This window comes from Hyperolius riggenbachi, chromosome 5 (assembly GCF_040937935.1).
Source record: "Hyperolius riggenbachi isolate aHypRig1 chromosome 5, aHypRig1.pri, whole genome shotgun sequence".
NCBI lineage: Eukaryota > Metazoa > Chordata > Amphibia > Anura > Hyperoliidae > Hyperolius > Hyperolius riggenbachi.
Window position 1 is genome coordinate 304,651,811 of NC_090650.1, and position 21,789 is coordinate 304,673,599.

The following is a 21,789-nucleotide window of genomic DNA, read 5'->3' on the forward strand; positions in this document are numbered from 1 at the left end:
AGCGTTATGTCGGAACGCTGTTTCAGTGCTGCCGGAGGCATCGTCACAGATCGGCGGCGTATCCGCCTCTCCACAGAAAATGCAGACCGTCTGACTCAAATTAAAATGAATCAATCCTGGATTGGAAACGACTACGCAACACTCCCGGACCCCAACCAAGTAACATGAACAATGAACATCTGTGATGGGTTAGCGTTTCCGGTCCCTGTTTATTGAACCTCTCATCTGTATTACATTTATGACTGCATGGCGACAAAATGCAAATTGCTATCCGCACGCTTCTTGTCCTCATGCAAGGCCTGGGTTGTTGTGTCTCAAAGCGTGGCCTTCTCCTCCTGCGCCACCCTCCTCTTGTTCCATCACGTGTGCTGCTGCTGGGTTAGCGTTACCGGTCCCTTTTCCTGGAACCTCTTATATGTATTACATTTATGACTGCATGCCGACAAAAAGCATGTTACCTGTGCAAAGAAAACAGACATTTCCCGCATTTAAAAGACAGTTTTCCCTTTGAAACTTTAAAATCGATTTTCTCAAAAACTATAAGCTCTTTTTGCTAAAAAATTTTTTCCCTCTTGTACCCACTCCCAAGGTGCACATACCCTGTAAATTTGGGGTATGTAGCATGTAAGGAGGCTTTACAAAGCACAAAAGTTCGGGTCCCCATTGACTTCCATTATGTTCGGAGTTCGGCCATGTTCGGCCCGAACATCTAGATGTTCGCCCAACACTACACGTGACCCGTTCGGCCAATAACAGCGCTAGCCGAACGTTCGGGTAACGTTCGGCCATGCGCTCTTAGTTCGGCCATATGGCCGAACACCATTGTAACGAGCAGTGCATGCAGCTTTGCACTGAATGCAGAATGTCACTTAATGTAGAAATACTGAAGACCAAACCAGGGATAAGGTGAAATAAAGTAATGATTTATTTACAAGGGCAGGATATGTACACACAAGTGATGCTGCAATTGGTGAATGAACATAAATACAAGTGAACTGTACAAGTAGCAAAATGATTGCAAACTGGCAATACGGTTGCAGGCAAATGTCTTACGATCAGACATACACAAACCAAATATAATATATACAGTGTGCACACAGTGAACCCCGGACCCTGTCTAACTAAGCTAACTAACTAATATATATACACAGGATAATATACAATCAAGCGCAGGACATATGCAGCAGGCAATAGGTTAGTCAACAAGCCGAGATCAGATACCAGGACATCAAGCAATACAATCAGTGAGCAGAAGAATAGTCAGACAAAGCCAATATCATACACCAGGGAGTCAAACAATCAGGTAACAGGCAGACAGGTTACAGGAAACAGGTATCAGGAAGCAGGTAACAGGAGCAGTGACCAGAACACAGGCTCTAGGGCTATCCACATCAATAAACTAGCAACAGTGTTCTGTTGTAGCTGGACTTATATACTCTGCAGGATGGTCAGGTGACCTCTTCCAAGGCTGCAGAGACACAGTTCTTGAATACAGAGACCTCTGCTGGTGGGCAGAGGGAACTTCAGGAGGAATGTAAAATGTTCTTGAAATGAGGGGACATCTGCTGGTGAACAGAGGAAGTCCATACAGTTCACAAACGTCACCAGCAGGAACAGATCGTGACAGTACCCCCCCCCTTGAGGAGCGGCCTCAGGACGCTCCACCAGACTACCAATTCACATCCACCTGGGTCCCAAGAAACATTGGGCGAAAAGGCAGACAGCAGACTGGAGACTGGAGACCGTCAGGCAACAAGGCAAGATGCACAGCAGTCTGAAGAACATCAGGAAGGACCAGGAATCAGATGTCATCAGGAACGGCAGCAGGCAGAACCAGGAACCAGATATCAGGAAAGGCAGCAGGCAGAACCAGGAAGCAGATGTCATCAGGAAAGACAGCAGGCAGGACCAGGAACCAGATGTCATCAGGAAAGGCAGCAAGCAGAACCAGGAACCAGATGTCATCAGAAACGGAAGCAGGCAGGGCCAGGAACCACATATAAGGAAAGGCAGCAGGCAGAACCAGGAAGCAGATGTCATCAAGCAGGGCAGTGGACTAGACACCAGCAGGAAGGACAGCATGTAAACAAGTCTCCAGCCAAACAGTTCAATAGTATACCTCCACCAGGACAATCGATTTGGCTTTAGCAGAGGTCTGCAAAACTGGGCTTTGTTGTCAGAAGTCTGTAGGAGCTGAGGAACAACAAAAGTCTGAGGGTGGGCATCAACAAAAGTCTTTAGAGGGTGGGCATCAGACAAGGTGGCAACAGGCTGGCTAGCTTCAGGCAGGGTGGAAACAGGCTGGCTAGCTTCAGGCAGGGTGGCAACAGGCTGGCTAGCTTCAGGCAGGGTGGCAACAGGCTGGCTAGCTTCAGGCAGGGTGGCAACAGGCTGGAAAGCTTCAGGCAGGGTGGCAACAGGCTGGAAAGCTTCAGGCAGGGTGGCAACAGGCTGGCTGGCTTCAGGCAGGGTGGCAACAGGCTGGCTGGCTTCAGGCAGGGTGGCAACAGGCTGGCTGGCTTCAGGCAGGGTGGCAACAGGCTGGCTGGCTTCAGGCAGGGTGGCAACAGGCTGGCTGGCTTCAGGCAGGGTGGCAACAGGCTGGCTGGCTTCAGGGGTCTGGACCATTAGCTGAGCGCTTGGCTGGGCCGTTGGCTGAGCACCTTGCTGGGCCGTTGGCTGAGCACCTGGCTGGACCGTTGGTAGACACCCCAATACAGTCTGTGCAAGCTGAAACATATCCTGTGCGGGCTGGAGCAAAACCTGTGCGGGCTGGAGCAAAGTCTGTGCGGGCTGAAGCAAAGTCTGTGCGGGCTGAAGCAAAGTCTGTGCGGGCTGAAGCAAAGTCTGTGCGGGCTGAAGCAAAGTCTGTGCGGGCTGAAGCAAAGTCTGTGCGGGCTGAAGCAAAGTCTGTGCGGGCTGAAGCAAAGTCTGTGCGGGCTGAAGCAAAGTCTGTGCGGGCTGAAGCAAAGTCTGTGTGGGCTGACGCAAAACCTGTGCGGGCTGAAGCAAAACTTCCGCTGTACCTGTTGGCAGAGATGCAGCTGGACAGGATGGCAGAGATGCAGCTGGACAGGAGGGCAGAGATGCAGCTGGACGGGCTGGCAAACTTACTGCTGGACTGGTTGGCAAAGATGCAGCTGCACAAGATGGTAAAGATGTAGCTGGGCAGGATAGCAAACTTTCTGCTGGACCTGGTGACAGAGATGCAGCTGGACTGGTTGGCAAAGATGCACCTGGACAGGCTGGTAAACTGGTTGGCAGTGGCTGGAGCGAAGTGCTGTCCCTTGCAGACTTGGCAGGAGCTGTAGGCTGTGTAGACATGTCAGAAATTGTAGTTTGCAAAGATCTGGCAGGAAGAGATGAAGTTAACCACTGCTGTACCGAAAGTAAGAAGACTGTGAGCTGAATACAGGTTTCTGCAAGCTGGATGCAAAGTTCTGCTGGCAGGATGCAAGAGTCTGCAGGCAGCTGGAGACAAGGTTCTGCAGATGGCTGTATGCAAAGTTCATCAGGAGGCTGGGTGCAACAGTCTGCAGGAGGCTGGATGAGAGGTTCTGCAGGCGGCTGGAAGCAAGAGTCTGCAGGCGGCTGGAAGCAAGGTTCTGCAGATGGCTGTATGCAAAGTTCATCAGGAGGCTGGGTGCAACAGTCTGCAGGAGGCTGGATGAGAGGTTCTGCAGGAGGCTGGATGAAAGGTTCTGCAGGAGGCTGGATGAAAGGTTCTGCAGGTGGCTGGGTGCAAGAGTCTGCAGGCGGCTGGGTGCAAGAGTCTGCAGGCGGCTGGGTGCAAGAGTCTGCAGGCGGCTGGGTGCAAGAGTCTGCAGGCGGCTGGGTGCAAGAGTCTGCAGGCGGCTGGGTGCAAGAGTCTGCAGGCGGCTGGGTGAGAGGTTCTGCAGCAGGCTGGATGAGAGGTTCTGCAGCAGGCTGGATGAGAGGTTCTGCAGCAGGCTGGATGAGAGGTTCTGCAGCAGGCTGGATGAGAGGTTCTGCAGCAGGCTGGATGAGAGGTTCTGCAGCAGGCTGGAGGCAAGAGTCTGCAGGCTTTTGTGTCAAAGTTTGTAAGGTGATTCCACCTGGATCTGGTGCAACAGGTAGTAAATGGTGAATAGATGAGGTTGGAAAGTATTTCCGTTTATTCTTTGCTTTCTTGACGGTTTTCAAAGAGAGAACAGGCTCTTGGTATGTAACTGGATACTGCTTTAACCAAAGTGTAGATCTTTTTGCAGTCTGAAGGGGAACTGATTTGTGATTAGAAGCAGGTTTAACCTTAGCCACTGAGCACTGTGTGAGCTGGTCATTAGAAAGATTAGCAGAAGGAAAGTAGGTAGACAGAACTTTCTCCCATGCATCAATTAATGGGGAAACATACCTTTGCATGCAAGCATCCAAGTTTACCAACATTTGTGCAGATCTTATACATGCAAATACAAATGATTCATCTTTCTGAGCATAATACTGAGTAAACGACCTCCAATCATCCACCAATTCATTAAACAGACACTCAATCTCCCATTTTCCAAATGGAGGGTCCCAGTCACTTTTAATGGGAACTGATAGATTACCCTGAGCACAACTTGAGGATTGAACTGTCAGTGTGGAGGTAACTGGAACATAATTTGATTCAATTGGTTCAGACTGATTTATTGCTGTGGAGGAATTATTACAATAAATGGAAACTGGCAAGGTTCTGGCTTGAGTCCAGGATGCGGAAGGATCTCTTACAGTGACAAGAGTTTGCAGAATTTGCAATAAAGATTGCACCTCATATTCCGCAAACTTGCCCTGTTGCACAAGGGATTTAACATGCCTAATTATTTGCATTAATTCCTCACGGGAATACACTGACAATTTATTATAACAATCATGTTTGTCTTTATCTGCTAACAAGGAATAATATTTATTATGCTGAATAGTCCAGTCAACTTCCATAGCTGAAACAAATGTGTTTCCAGTGTTAATGGAGGTAGCAGGACCATGATTGGATTTAATTGGCTCAATCTGTTGATTAGGCTGATAATAGGTTGTTGTAGCTGGATCTTTAGCTACCAAAAGAGTTTGCAGAATCTGCAGCAGGGCTTGTACATCAGACACTGAAAAAATATTTTGCTGCACAAAATGATTAATTTGTGAAATTAATTGCTGCAATTCATCATAGGAGTAATCTAAAAACTCTTTATAACAGTGTTTTCTATCCTCCTCTGCAAATATGGCAAAGTAATCTATATCCTGCGGAGTCCAGTTAACCCCATGGCTGGAGCAAAATGAACCTTCAGTATTTCCAAGTGACTGTTTTGGGCTAGTTCATTCTGTAACGAGCAGTGCATGCAGCTTTGCACTGAATGCAGAATGTCACTTAATGTAGAAATACTGAAGACCAAACCAGGGATAAGGTGAAATAAAGTAATGATTTATTTACAAGGGCAGGATATGTACACACAAGTGATGCTGCAATTGGTGAATGAACATAAATACAAGTGAACTGTACAAGTAGCAAAATGATTGCAAACTGGCAATACGGTTGCAGGCAAATGTCTTACGATCAGACATACACAAACCAAATATAATATATACAGTGTGCACACAGTGAACCCCGGACCCTGTCTAACTAAGCTAACTAACTAATATATATACACAGGATAATATACAATCAAGCGCAGGACATATGCAGCAGGCAATAGGTTAGTCAACAAGCCGAGATCAGATACCAGGACATCAAGCAATACAATCAGTGAGCAGAAGAATAGTCAGACAAAGCCAATATCATACACCAGGGAGTCAAACAATCAGGTAACAGGCAGACAGGAAACAGGTATCAGGAAGCAGGTAACAGGAGCAGTGACCAGAACACAGGCTCTAGGGCTATCCACATCAATGAACTAGCAACAGTGTTCTGTTGTAGCTGGACTTATATACTCTGCAGGATGGTCAGGTGACCTCTTCCAAGGCTGCAGAGACACAGTTCTTGAATACAGAGACCTCTGCTGGTGGGCAGAGGGAACTTCAGGAGGAATGTAAAATGTTCTTGAAATGAGGGGACATCTGCTGGTGAACAGAGGAAGTCCATACAGTTCACAAACGTCACCAGCAGGAACAGATCGTGACAACCATCAGGTGTTCGGCCGAACCCGAACATCACCCGAACAGGGTGATGTTCTGCAGAACCCGAACATTGGCGAACACTGTTCGCCCAACACTACTGTAGAGTAATTGGGGATATGTTACACACTTGGTGGTCATGTCCACGCCTGGTTAGGTTTTGGAGTCAGGTCTACAAACTTCTGGCTTCTCTTTTCCATAAACCTATTCCTAAAAACCTGTGGCAGGCCCTTTTACACGAAAAAATAGACATCCTTACCAAATCGCAGAACAAACTCACTTCTTTTGTTTTTCTGGCAGCGACTATGACCATTGCAAAAAATTGGAAAAAACCCTCGGTCAACTCGAGAAATTAACCAGTATTCTCAAAGACACTAACAAAAAATTCGATAAAACCTGGGAACCCTGGATACAATTAGAACGCCCTACCATGGACAATGCTTTGATAACTAGACTATGAGGTGGACCCCCCCCCCCCCCCCCTCCCTAGATTCCTCCTCTTCTTTCCCTCTTCTTCCTCCTTCCCTCGCCGCCTCTTTCTCTTTTCTCCCTCTTTAACCTCTAAGCTGTTCCTAAAGCAGAGTCATAACCCACTGCTTAGGGTATGCCTCCATAGCCTATCTTGGATACTGGCTCCTTATTTTCCGTACCAGTATCTTTTCCTGAACACCCCCTCCTTAACAAAGCGCAACCCCCGGATAGCTGGTATTTAACCTCCGGGAAAACAGTAGCTTCTTTTTACTTATGTTAACCCCTTTCCTGTCTGTTTTATGGTGTGTTCTCCGCTTACAACATTAGGTCTCCATTGTTGAAACCCAAAATAGCACCCATGCTCCCCTAATTTCATCAGCACTATAATACGTCCTTCAGAGGAGTATGGTCCAGGACAGCCTAAATGTTATAACCCTAATGCTGATGACACACTGTGTGAGTTCCCTGTGTCCGACTTCTGGGCACAATCATCTCCAACGACCTGAAATGGAAGGCAAACACCTCCACCACCCAGAGGAAAGCCCAGCAGAGGTTATTCTTTCTCCGCCAACTGAAGAAGTTCGGTATGTCCCCAAAACTTCTGACCAACTTCTACTCCGCTACGATTGAATCTGTCCTCTGCTCTTCCATCCTAGTCTGGTATGCCAGCTCCTCCGCTAGCGACAGACACAAATTACAGAGAGTCATCAGATCAGCAGAGAGAATCATCGGTAAACCGCTACCTGCTCTGGACCTCCTCTACCACTCAAGGCTGCGCTCCAGAGCTTTGAGGATTGCAAATGACCCCTCACACCCAGGAAACCGGTTATTCAGCCAGCTCCCTTTGGGCCGGAGGTATCGGTCGATCTACACCAGGACCACCAGACACAGAAACAGCTTCTTCCCCTCAGCCGTGAACTCACTGAACTCTTTCCACGCACTCCCCACTATAACGTGATTTTGTAATTATAGAAGAATTGCGCGCTTTTTTTCGATTGTATGCTTTCTCTGTATGTAATGTGTGATATAGTGTTGTTGATCCTTCTGATGTTTTCTGTGTGCCCTATCCTGCTTTCTCTGTATGTAAATGTGTGATATAGTGTTGTTGATCCTTCTGATGTATTCTGTGTGCCCTATACTACTTGCATCCTGTACGTGCCAAAACCAATTCCGGGCACGACCCAGTCGTGCTTGGCGAAAATAAAGATTCTGATTCTGTTCTTCTTCCTGTAATGTTCTGTTCAAATCTGCGGTTTAAAAATTGAAAATTCAATAAAATCTTTGAAATTAAAAAAACAAAAAACTTTTTTCATTTTTCTCAGGTACCATTTAATTCGTAGTCACCAAACCAAATTTTAACAACATATCAAATTATTTGATTTCATGAGCAATCAAATCAAATGTACTGCCGCAGTTTATTTATGTACATTTGCCTAAATCAGAATAAACGCAGAATTATTTCCATCTCATTGACCATCTCTATTAGTGACACGGCTACACATCAGGCTTTATACTTACAGCATAGACGTTATGTATATAAGAGATTCTAGTGTGCACATCATATATACAGTCACAATCAGATGTGTATATCTGACTTTAAAAATACGGGGACTGCTTTATTGAAGCAGCACAAGTAACTAATTTTGATTGGTTTATTTCATTTTTGTGGACTAAGCACAGCTATTACTGTATGTATAAATTATTTATGATGACTATTATCTGAGAAATAGAACATTTTATCACATTTTCTATTTTAATTACAGTTCAAATTCATTAGGAGTCGGAGTCGGTGCATTTTTTCCCGACTCCGACTCCAGGCACCCAAAATTGCCCCGACTCCGACTCCACGACTCTGACTCCACAGCCCTGGCTCCCACAGCCAGGAGCATTCTGCACCTGCACAAGAGTGCTGTGCAGGTGTAGTATGCTCCCAGTGGCAGAGTGTGTGCATGCGCACTAAGCTTGACTGGCTCAAGTACCTGGACCCATAGCAGAAGATCCAGGTGGCGGAGGAGGACATCGAAGGACTGATTAGCCTGAAGGGGGCTGGAGGAAGCCCCAGGTATGTATAAAACTTTAATTTCATCTGTCTCAAGTTTACTTTGTTACACAGTAGTACTATACTCTACATATGCACTCCCCACAGAGCTGCAGGGAATCCACTGAGAATGTTGTGCACATTGAACACAGAGATGTTGTCTATCACCCATAAACCTGGTTCAGCTTGCACATGAAGAATGTGTAATAGAGGAAGAATACCCTCATTCCTCTGCAGAGTACCTGCACATCACTCTTACATGTACCCACAGTCACATTGCCTAGGGCCTGATAGATGTTCTTTGTTCCTGTCTTCTATAAGTACTCTTACCAAGGACTAGTTTTAGTCTATGACTAAAAGTATAAAGCCCCATGTACACGATACGATTCTTTGTGGGATTCGATTACGATTCTATTTACGATCTGATTAAATCCAACATGTCCGATCAGATTCGATTCAATTCGAAATCGAATTGAATCGAATCCCGATCGGACATGTCGGATTTAATCGGGTCGTAAATAGAATCGAAATTGAATCGCATAAAGAATCATATCGTGTAGATTGGGCTTTAGAGACAGATCAGCCCGCTAGCCAGGTAACTGGTATTGTTTAAAAGGGAATAAATATGGCAGCCTCCTTATCCTTCTCACTTCAGTTGTATTTTAAAATTCCTAAGCGTTGGCAGTTAAGAGATTTCATGTTACATACTTTCAATCAACAAAATTGTAATATGCAAATTAGAGGAGTTGAAGTCTGTGGAATCCTAACGTGAGCAGTCTGAGTCGGTGGATTTTTGTACTGACTCCACAGCCCTGGTATCAACTGTACCCAAGTGTCCTGGGAAGGTAGGACTACACTGCATCAATTTCCTGCCATGCATGATACAATGGATATATTCCAGTGTATGCACATGTGAGAGCCTGATTACCACAGTGACAAAATATTTGGGTGCTGGACAATCCCTGCTGTTGCACTGGCAATCCTACATTGCTTTGCTGACAGCTCAGTACCTAGATCCTGTTCAAGGCTGCTTGTGTGCATCTCGGTTGCATGCAATCTGGATCCTGCCTGGCCTGTCTTACCTGGAACCTGCATCCTATTGCATGTATTCTGAGCCCTGTGAATATGAATGCATCTTGCCTGGAAACAGAGTCCTGCATTTCCTGTTGCATGAATCCTCGGAGTACTGTATCTCCTGTTATATGAATTCCATAAGTCTTGCATGAGTTAAGGTAGCCATACATCTAGCGATGTATGGGCAGATTCGACCAAGAGACAAATCTCTCTCTTATTGAATCTGATAAGAGAGAGATCTATCAGCTGCCCATACACCACAGGCCAATTCCTAGTCAATTTCAGCATAAAATCTCTCGGGAATCGGCCTTGTGCGCCCCACCACCCCGACGTTGTGCCTCCCTAATGTAAATGTCCGCCCGTGTAAAGTGTATACATTACCTCTCCGCTGCCTCTGCTTGTCCCCCGCTGACTTCCGGGATTCCTCTACTGCATACACGCACGCCCCATGTGTTTTCCTTGGTTGGGACATTGACATTAGGGGGAACAGCATTGGGGGTTTCAACGCGCTCATCTGGAAATTGCATGCCGTTACCACCGCGCACCCGATCGAGCAACATCTTGCGGCATGCGCGATCAAGAATGCGACCAATTTTCATCCCGAAATTTGTCGCATTGCACTTAGCGGCACCCATTTTCATCCAATTAGATTATAATAATTGAATTGGATGGTGGATCGGCCTCTAAGTTGCTTGATGTATGGCCACCTTTAGGCAAATGCGGAATCTTGAATGTCCTGTGTTCTGAATCCTTAATATCTAGTCTGCAATCACTTCACTGTTAAAGGGAAGGTCCAAGCAAAAAAAAAAAATGAGTTTCCATTACCTGGGGCTTCTACCAGCCCCATGCAGCCATCCTGTGCCCTCGTAGTCACTCACTGCTGCTCCAGTCCCCTGCTGGCAGCTTTCTGACCTCGGAGGTCAGGGCCGAATTGCGTACATTTTTACACATTCCTGCTAGTGCAGGAACATTAACACATACATTTTTGCGCGTTAGTGGTGCAACACGTTAATTTTTGTTCCTGCACTAGCTGGAATGCGTAAAAATGTATGCAATGTGGCCCTGACCTCCGAGGTCAGAAAGCTGCCAGCGGGGGACTGGAGCAGCAGTGAGTGACTACGAGGGCACAGGATGGCTACATGGGGCTGGTAGAAGCCCCAGGTAAGTGAAACTCATTTTTTTTTTTTTGCTTGGACCTTCCCTTTAAAGAAGTTTGCATTGAACTGTATTTGTACCTGCTTGAATTGTATGTACTGTTTATCTTCACTGTAAATAAACGGAACCATAAAACCTATCTTGGTTTTCTGCACATCATTGGGAGTATCAAAATTCGGCTAATTGTGACAGTACAATAATTTTAACTCATGTCACTTCAGGTGTGCTTTAAGTGTTTTTAGGAACATTAGATTTAACTTCAGGTGTTACATTCATTTTATTAACATACAGAAATTTACATTAAACACTTAAACTCTAAATGCACTCTATACTCTTCACTTAGTTGCCCTCATTATTTAAAGTGTAACTGAGATGGGGATATAAAATATTATACATATCTGGGGCTCCCTCCAGGCTGATCACTCTTTCACTGTCCTCCTGCGCTGCATGGATCCTCCACTATTCGGCCCGTAAAGTCTTTCAGCCAGAGCATGCAAAGTCCGATTGCACGCTTCCCCCATTGCGCTTCCGTCACCAGGATCATCATGCGCAGAACGCGCCAGACTGAAGAACGTAACAGGCCGAATAGTAGTGGATCCGTGCCCCGTTGGTACACGGTTGAGTCTACAGCACGCTCGGATACTCCCTATCATTTAAAGTGCTGTCCCATACTACTTTTTGGTTTGGAGGACGGCGAGGGAGTGATCAGCCTGAAGGGGGCTGGAGGAAGTCTTTATTCACAGCACTGTGTTTGTTTAGCTAGATTAAACAATCCAATTGGCTCTTAGCAGCAGCTATGAATCAGAGCATAATGCTGGGAATACACTATGAGATATTTTGGGCAGATAGATGGTTCGCTAGATAATTTCCGACAGGTCTGCTCTTATTTTCAATCATTTTTCTGATCGATTTCTCATAGAAGTGAATGGAAATCGATTAGAAAGACGATCGGAAAACCGATTGGACAGTAATTCTGCTTAAAAAATTTCATTGTGTATTCCCAGCATAAAGGTGCCCATAGACCTGACTATTATGGGCAGATTCAACAAAGAGACAAATTTATCTCTAATCGAATCGGATTAGAGATAAATTTGTCTCTTGTCAAAGCTGCCCATATACTGCAGGCCGATTCCTGTCCGATTTCATCATGAAATCTTTAGACAATTGGCTGAGCCCGCCGCGTCTGCACTGCCGCTGCCCCCCTAATGTATAAATGTGCCCCTCCATGGGCTTGATTCACAACACTAACTGTTAGCACGCCTGTGAAAACCCCCTTAGCACGTCTAAACGAGCTTTTCGCGTGCAAAACTTTATGCGCAGAAAACTTAATGCGCGCACTGCACAGAGCGCAAAGTGCCCATTAAAGCCTATGGGACTTAGCGCGCGCATAGGACCAGACCCTGGTTAGCGCGCCTAAAGACTTTAGACGTGCTAAGTAGGTTAGCACTGCATAGTGAATCAAGCCCCATGTGTGCGTTCATACATTGCCTGTGCTGTAGCATCCTCCGCGCGGTGACCATCCATGCCGGGTGATAGCCCCATACACGCTAGCGGTGCATGGCGTCTGAAGTCAGACGCTATGCGCCACTAGCGTGTATGCGGATCCCGGCAAGATGGGGGCGGAAACCGCGTGGAGGCTGACACTGGACAGGTAATGTATAAATGCACACACATTTTATTATTATTATTTATTTATAAAGCGCCAACATATTCCGTGGAGCTGTACAATGTAAGAAAACAAACAAGGGATACATAATGATACAGACAATGATATACATCAAATATGAACACTGATACAAGATACAGCACTGCTGATTACAATTTGATTTAACATGATGACTAAAATGTATAAATGTCTAACAGTGTGCAAGCAATTAAATTAATAACATTCCATGACACAAAAGGGTGAGAGCCCTGCCCTTGCGAGCTTACAATGGGGTGGAAACAAGAGGTGGGGAAGTATACAGTATATGTACAGGCAGTGCGTAATTAGGTTATTTAGTGGGTGCATGGCCTAAGCTAGAGAATATGCTTGTCGGAAAAGGTGGGTTTTGAGGGAGCGTTTAAAGATTTTAAAGGTGGGAGAGTGGCGGATGTGTTGTGGAAGGGCATTCCAGAGGAGGAGTGAGGCACGTGAGAAGTCTTGTACACGTGAATGTGAGGAGGTAATTGTAGAAGAGGATAAAATAAGCTCGTGTGCAGATCTGAGATTGCGGTTGGGTTGGTATCTGGAGACTAGTGAGGAGATGTACAGGGGAGAGAGATTGTGGAGAGCTTTGTAGGTTAGGGTTAAGAGTTTGAACTGAATTCTCTCATTAATTGGAAGCCAGTGAAGAGCTTGACAGAGAGGGTCAGCAGAGGAAGAGCGAGAGGAGAGATGAATGAGTCGAGCAGCAGAGTTCAGTACAGAATTGAGCGGTGCTAGTCGTTTAGTTGGAAGTCCACCAAGCAATATATTGCAATAGTCCAATCGAGATATAATGAGAGCATGTACTAACATTTTGGTTGTGTCATGAGAGAGAAAAGGTTGGATACGTGCTATGTTTTTCAGTTGGAAATGGCAGGAGCTGGTTAGGAAGTTAATGTGAGGAGTAAATGAGAGAGAAGAATCAAATATTACCCCCAAGCACCGTGCTTTGGGAACTGATGTTATAGACGTGTTGTTAACATTTATTGTAATATCAGGCAAAGAGGTGGACAGGGATGGTGAAAAGACTGTTAGTTCAGTTTTATTCATATTAAGTTTTAAGAAGCGAGAGGACATAAAAGAGGAAATAGCGGACAGGCAGTCGGGAACCCGTGTGAGGAGGGAGTTAAGGTCTGGGGCTGAGAGGTACAGTTGTGTATCATCAGCATATAGGTGGTATTGGAAACCAAATGAGCTGATTAAGTTACCAAGACCGTGCATGCAGCGGGGGATTCATAGCTTATTCTAAAATTGGCCGCCGTACCGCTGCGCACCCGACCAACCAACTTCTGTCCGACATCTTGCAGCATGCGCAATCGACCATGTGACCAATTTCTGTTCTGAAATTGGTCACTTTGTCGGTCGGCATGCACTTGGCGGCACCGATTTTCATCTAATTCGATAATCGAATTGGATGGTCAAACGGTCGCCAAGTCGCCAGATGTTAGGCCACCTTTGAGGCTCTCTGCCAAGTGTGACCCTGGCCAAAAGGTTGACATGATGTTGCTAATCTTTTAGTGCAGAGAGGAAGTTCTGAGTTTAGATTCATTTTATCAAGCACTTTGGCCCATATTCTATTATCTCTTCTCTTGAGTTTTCTCCAAGGAAATATTTTCAAACCTTACCAATAAAATATTTTAATGCTCCTCCCATGCAAGGAAATACTTAAAATTACTGTAATTGTTTGTTTTTTTTTTACCTACTTTCTATAACTTTTTCAATTGATACAGTAAGTGTTGACAATTATTTTTTGAAAGGATGAAGAATTATCTGCAAGGAGAAAACCTTTGAACCAAATGCAATTTACTTTTTCTCCTGGTGGATGACTTTTAAAACAAATTTTCAGCTTTTTGCAATTGACAAAGTACCAAAAAGTAGGTGAAAAAGGTACTATCACAATTATTTCCTCACTTGCTGGTAGTTGCTGTTAAGGAACTACAAGTCCCACAATGCATTTGCCTTTATGAATCATGACTGTGGCTGTCAGACTCCTGCAATGCATTGTGGGACTTGTAGTTCCTTAACAGCTGGAGAGCCAAGTTTGCAGATCACTGACCTAGAAGAAAATGTAGGTCGTAGGAGAAAGAGTTAATTTCATATGGGCATTTGTGTCAGAGAAATACAATTCCGTCATAGTAAACTGATATAGTAAAATGGCCCAAACCTCTCCCCTAAAATACTTACCGAGGCTGCAGCGATGTCTGGAAGTCTCCATGAACCTTTGAGCGGCTTTCCAGCTTCCCCAGTGCATGGAAGCCGGAGTATCAGATGTCCCGGGTTGGGTCATGTGACACAGGGCCTTCCTTACACAGATTCCGGAAGCTGATAGGAGCCCGTGGTGAGGTTCAGGAAAACTGCCAGACAGCGCTGGAGCCTCGGTAAGTATTTTACAGCTTGCCAGCACCCACAGGAAGGCCCCCAAAAGAGGTTCCCATTATCCCTCAGGCATGCCGGTTAGTTGAGACTTCCGGGTGTCTGAATTCTGGATAACGGGGACTCTGCTGTATAAAGGGATTCTATTGTATTAACAAAATATTATTGGACTATGTAGGTGTTTACAGTGTGAGTGAACAGTATTACATGGCAACCAATAAGCCTCCATATTTGCTTTTACTAGTCAAATTTTGCACTACCTTATCAACTAATGCCAAACATTTTAAACTAGGCTATAGTTAAAAAAAGTAAATCCCAAGAGAACACACATGCTTCGTCACCACAAGCAGGGGCAGATTTATCACACATGCAAGGAGAACTGGAGCAGTGCTGGTGGTAAAATGCCACAGATTTACAGATCAAGGATTGTGCTGCTTGTTCTAAAAAAACTTCTCCAGATTTGTGACAGTTCTTCTAAATATGCCCTGCAGTGTTTTACTATTGTTAAGGTCCGTACACACGACGGACTTTAGGCAACGACGGGTCCGTCGTTGCCTCCCGCTGGGTGGGCGTGCCAGCGACAGTCCGGCGTGTGTACGCTCTGTCGTCAGACTGATACGGCTGTTTCTGAGCGATCCGCCGGGCGGATCGCTCAGAAACAGCCGTATCAGTCTGACGACAGAGCGTACACACGCCGGACTGTCGCTGGCACGCCCACCCAGCGGGAGGCAACGACGGACTCGTCGTTGCCTAAAGTCCGGCGTGTGTACGGACCTTTAATGTTACTGTGCATTTACAATCCCTGATTTTCTGGTAAAGGTTTAAGCGGTGGGGGGTGAGATCTTCGGTGAGTATGAGAAGGACTTCCTGAATCAGTATCACAAGGATTCAGAGTTGGAGAAGTCGAAGGAATAAAATGAGCATAGTTAGCCCATCTTGATCCAGCTTTGGGGCTGTCCAGCGTAGGAAACCTATATCTGAACAAGGGAAGAACAAAGTAAAAAATGAAACAAAAATAAAATAGAATAAATCCTAAGTAGAATCAAGTCGAAATAAAACAGAGCTATTCTCATAAATGGAAAATTTAGTTTATACATAGTATATTTTACTAAAAAAAAAAAAAGTAATAAAAGATACCTGAGCTGAATTAAGTAGGAGAAACTGGGGGAGCAGGCATATACTGCCAGCTGTCCTGATGCCCACCGCTCTCCCGTTCTCCTCTCTGCCCCTCGATCCTACCTGCCCCCCCCCCCCCGGCAGCCTATTCCAGGTCACCGGAGTTGGGCATTACTACACAGGTCCTGTCTGGGCTGTGCACGTCCTACAGCGTGCACCAGCAATTGCGCAGTAATGCCTGAGTCCGGCGACCCGGAAGATGCTGCCAGGGGGCATTTAGGTAGGAATGAGGGAGCAGAGAGGAGAACAGGGTGAGCAGTGGGCATAAGGATGGCTGGCAGTATATGCCTGCTGCCCCGTTTCTCCTACTTAATGTGGCTCTGGTATTCTTCAAGGCATTTCATCCATACAGTATACTTAAAGCAAACCTGAACTGCTTGAGCCCTACTTTACCCATCTACATATCTAATATTTTGTCCGTGTTCACATGGTGCATTGCGTCATAATTGCTGCTGTAACGGGGCTTACCGCACCACCAATGCGCTGATCAGCGGAGTGGGTGCATTGCAGTGTAATGGAGTGTAGCATGTCAACACCCCAAAATGCACGTTATTGGTTACCGTGAAGCCTACTTTTCATTGTATGTGATGCATTGCGCAGGTAACGTACGGTGCCACTTACCTGATCCTTTGCGTTCCTGCCATCACAGGGAACACAATGCAACAGTAACTCTGAACATGGTCTTAATTATTACACTGGGTCCTATTGCCTTGCTGGCCAGAATGTCAGATTCTCTTGTATCTGTTAAATGGGGGCTGTCATGCTTTTGTTCAAAATTCTAGAAATAATTTTCCTGCAGAAGTAATGTTTATATGTTTTGCACTGTACATACACATGAATCACATCATGTCAAGTCACCTTGGGTACACTTTAAATTAGGCTCACAAAAATATGGGTATTTTAATTAAACATCTGGTGTAAAAGTAGCTAATTGTGTGAAATTTGTGGTATAATCATTTGACTTGAGTGCATTCGGGACTTTTTGCCACTCAGCTCTTTTGTATGCAAAATAGAACCACTTTTTTTCTTTACTAAAGAAAACATACTGGAAACAAAACAAGTCTGACAAAAAGCGGCACTAATTTTTGTATATTTTGTTATATTCACTACTTTATAATGAGTGCAACTTTACAAGCTGGCCAATATACTACTGAATTATTGGCTGATCAGCAATGGAGATCTCTCGGATATCAATCTTTTACTTTGATTACTGCCATTATAAGACTAGGTACTCAGATTTCCGCAAAAATCTCTACTAACAACTGTACAAACCCATAGGGTTCATCCCCTTCTGCTGCTAAACTGATAAAACAACAGGATTCAGGATCAACTTTTCATAAAAAAAATAATCAAGTAAGCCTAAGTTTTTAAAAAGGTTTTCATTTGACATTTTCATTGTATCAAGTTGATTCAGTCAAAAACAGTGTATGATAGACTTGATGAATGCCCATGTGAACTAGATAATGTTCAAAACTTTCTACCTGGAATATATACATTTCACTAAAGTGCAACAAAATGCACAGCATTGCTAATTTACACTAGAAATTGGCAAGCATCAATTCTCACCTTGCAGTACTAGGGTCCACATTCAAATCTGCATGGAATTTGTATGCTCATCTTGTTTTGTGCATGGATAACCTCTGGCCACTGCAGTTCCCTCCCACATCCAAAATAACATACTGGCAGGTAGAGATCATCAAAGATGCAATTCATTCCAGCTCGAATGCAAATGTAATGCATCTTAGGAATTGGGCCAAAGTTCACAAAATACATTTGACAGGCCAAATTCCGATATGAATGCAAATTCCATAAAATCTGCAAGCAAGCCAGAATTGTTTGCATCGTATTGATGCTCTACAGGTAAGTATACTTGTGTGCCCTACCCCAAAGAAAGAAATGGGCATGATAGAGGCATTAGACTATGGTAAACATTTGGATAAGTTAATACTAATGCTAAATAGCTCTATTTGCTATGCCCAAAGGCAATATCACACCATGGAGCTATTCCTCTACCAACTCCAGTCCTCAAGGGCCGAGGTCCTCACACATTTTTGGCACAGCTCAAATTAGTTGATGGGACTGAATCAGGAAAGGTGTGGATCATCAAGTAAAACACTTTCTCTAATTGCCATCCGGGACAACATGAGATCCGGTCCCGCCCAGGATCTGGGGAAACATAATCCCAAGAAGTTGAAAAGCCCCCGCCCTCCCTCAATCCTCAGTTCATCTGTGTTTCTGTGACGGAAACACCTAAGAAGCAAGCTCCCGTTTTTTGTATTTTTTACTCACCAGAGGGCGAGTTCGTGTCCAGGGAGGTTTAGGTGGCTTGGTTCGGCGGAACAGGAGGTAACGCCAGCTACAGACCTCCGGAGAGTGGAGTGCGGTTTATGGCCTCTGTGTAGCGTATGGCCGTTACACCGCTCATCCCCTATCAGACGCCGGCTCTGCAAGGCGCATCCGCGCTCTGATCGGCCCCCGGAAGTGCCGTAGGAGGAAGCGTCAGGCGGCCGGAAAGGGGCGGTTTTGGAGAGCCAGAAAGTATTCAGGCGGGCTCCTGGCATCTCCGTTTGTTACACCTGCAAGCACCGCAGCAGCAGTAGCGTGGCAAGGGAGGAGGATGTCACAGGTACAGAAGGTACAGAAGGGTGAACAGCCGAAGCAGCAGCAACTGAGTCAGAGGCTGCAAGCTCGGCTTCCAAATCCTCTTCGCAGGTGCAGCCATCTGGATCCATTGGAGGATAGGCTTTCTTTCCATGTTTTTTCTTGCAATGGCATTATCAAGTCTGTTTGTCTTTCTGTTTATTTTTTAGACAAAGACTGATCCTAAAACTGCTGGTCAAGTTAAAACCTATAAACCAAGATTCATATGCCAGTGGAGCCGATGTATTGTTTACTCGGAGACACCACCAAACTTGCCCCTTCCCGTGCTCAAAGAACCCTTGTTGGGCTGCTATTATACTATTATAGAAAAGCAATAATACTTAATTGGAAAAGCTCAGATCCTCCTTCTATACAGTACTGGAAAAAACTGGTCAATGACTTCCTACATCTTTATAAAGCAGCATATGTGGCTAGAGGGTGTCCCCAGAAATTTGACAAAATATGGAAGCCATGGACCAGTAATGAAAGTACCAGCATATAAATAAATTTCTCTGAACATGATGTGATGATATGACATATATTGAAAAAGTGTATGCTATAGTGATCATGATATGTGAAATACTACCGATAAGAATTGGATAACAACCCTGTATTATACCGCACGTTTGTTGTTGGCGGGGGAGGGGGGGGGGGGAGGGCGTCATTTCCATGGGGGCGGGACGGTAGCAGTGTTCGTTCATGTGCATCTTTTTCTTGTTGTACCTGTCACCCACCTGCGTGTGAGGGTCAGGTGTGTATTTCAGTGTTAATTGTTTTAAAAATTCAATAAAAAAAAGAAATTAAAAAAAAAGGTTAAAACCTATAAGAGATGTGGCTTGTGTAGCAGTAAGATAGCATTAGAAGCCCCAAGAAACTTGTGTCAGGCTCAGGGGCGGACTGGCCTGGGGGGAAGGGGGCCAATCTCCCCCCGGGCCGCCTCTCCTTCAATTATTAAGGGCCGGTGGCGATGGTGCAGTCACCACCACGTGCACAGTGTGCACTGTGAATAATGTATACACGGCTGCCCGCCCTCGGCCGTTCTAAACCCTGCCATCCGCCTGTGTCACAGGCTGTCAGCCAGATTGAAAACCTCATGTGCAGCGTCCACCGGCTTGGGCTGGCTGTTGTTTTCTGCTGCTGCCCTGGTCACACTGAGTCGCAGACATGACTCCGCCCCATCCATGTGTAGAGCCACTGTAGCTGAAGATACTGCTGCCTGTAATTAGCAGTGCCAGTGTTGAGAGCACGGGAAACAGGCAAGCTATCCAGAGGAATCATTGCTGCTGCTGGCTCTGGGCTGCCTGCATTCCACGAGATGTGATAACATAAACATGTCCTGGGCTTGGCTGAGGGCGGAGAAGCTGTGGAAGTTCCCGGAGGAGAGGTGAGAAAACTTTCACCCACTGAGAGAGGGGCTGGTGGTCACACAGGATAATCTGAGAGCGCAGGTGACTGGTGACAGCTCTCTTCTCTCCCTAATTGTGAAGAGAGCTATCACCAGTCATCTGCACTCTCGGATTACCATAATAAATTGCTTTTTTTTTTTGTCATCACCTGAGTGACTGCCAATTCACACCCCACATAAAGGCAGTGGGTGACTTCTGACTCTGAGGGAAGCCCTGGGTGTCCAGGCCAGGTAGCAGTGAGTGGGCCAGACACCTCCACCCCTTTCCCGCATTGTTAAACAAGCCCATCTTATACTCAATGCCCACCCCATCAGACTAGATGCGCTCTCAGTAATGCACAGTGCCCTTAAAGCGGAACTGTAGATTTAAAATAAACAGTGTTTCACTTACCTGGGGCTTCCCCATGCCCCCAGCAGCTGTCCTGTCCCGCGCCGCTCCTCAACGAGTCTCCGCTCCCCCGCCACCGCTCGGTCTCGTACCTCGACTTGTAAGTCGATGCCAGCGCAGCTCTGGCCAAGCATATCCTTTCTTCGCGTTCCCCGCTTTTGCAGTGGCCCGGAGGCAAAACCGAAAGTAGCTGGCGGCGGGAGAACGGAGGCTTGTTGAGGAGCGGCGCGGGACAAGATGGCTGCTGGGGGCTTGGAGAAGCCCCAAGTAAGTGCAACAGTGTGTTTATTAGGAATCTACAGTTCCGCTTAAACCTCCCCCCCAACGCATATACCTAATGTGTGGGGGTTGGTTAAATTGTGGACACCTAGTCACTTTTAAAGTGTAGCAGAGACGACCATCGTAAAAGATTTAATACTTAACTGGGGCTTCCTCCAGCCCCAAAAGTACCGCTGAGTTCCTTGCAGTCTTCTCGAGTGCCTCCGTTCTTCTGCTAGCGGTTCCTGTAATCTGGCTCAGTCACGCCAGTCGTCTCTTTTGCACATGTGCGGCTCTTGCGTGCATGCGTAGAAGAGCCCAACTGGCAGGGCTGAGCCAGTTACCAGAACTGATTGCAACTGAATGGAGGCACGCGGGAAGATTACGAGGGACTCAGCGGTGCTTGTGGGGCTGGAGGAAGCCCCAGGTAAGTATCAAATCTTTTACAATGGTTACATAGTTACATAGTTATTTTGGTTGAAAAAAGACATACGTCCATCGAGTTCAACCAGTATAAAGTACAACACCAGCCTGCTCCCTCACATATCCCTGTTGATCCAGAGGAAGGCGAAAAACCCTTACAAGGCATGGTCCAATTAGCCCCTAAAGCAGTGGCGGCGCTACACTGGGGCTTACCCAGGCTTCAGCCCCAGCTGTCAACCAATCAGCCCCCACTAAAGCCCCCCTGCGGGCCGCAGCCGCCGCAAGTTCAAGGAAGGAGGAGGACTGGAGGAGGGCTGGCCTGGCTGTCACTCAAATCGGAGTGACTTAACCCCGCCCCACCAGAAGCGCAGCCACGCAGGCACAGAGCGGCCTGCAAGGAACGTTCCTGCAATAAGTTTGTGTCATGTGACGACGTCTGTCACGTGACACGCACCGCACGCAGTGTGCAGCGCGCTTGCCTCACCTCGCCTCGCCCGCCCATCTTCAGAGAGGCTGCTGCTCCGACGGCCGTTAAGCAGCCAGGTCAGCCAGCACAGCACTGCAGTGCTCACAGTGTGGGGACTCTGCAGCTGGACACCACC

At 46.2% G+C, this 21,789-nt stretch overlaps 1 protein-coding gene across 1 annotated transcript in view; it reads right to left on the reverse strand.

Moving 5' to 3' along the window:
* Positions 1-15,679: 15,679 nt before the first annotated feature.
* SEH1L (SEH1 like nucleoporin) overlaps positions 15,680-21,789 on the reverse strand; it is a 91,519-nt gene continuing 85,409 nt past the window's right edge. The window contains exon 9 of the mRNA XM_068237129.1: positions 15,680-15,874. Within this exon, the coding sequence (XP_068093230.1) occupies positions 15,691-15,874 (184 nt within the window). The 3' untranslated portion in view covers positions 15,680-15,690. The remainder of the gene's footprint in view (positions 15,875-21,789) is intronic.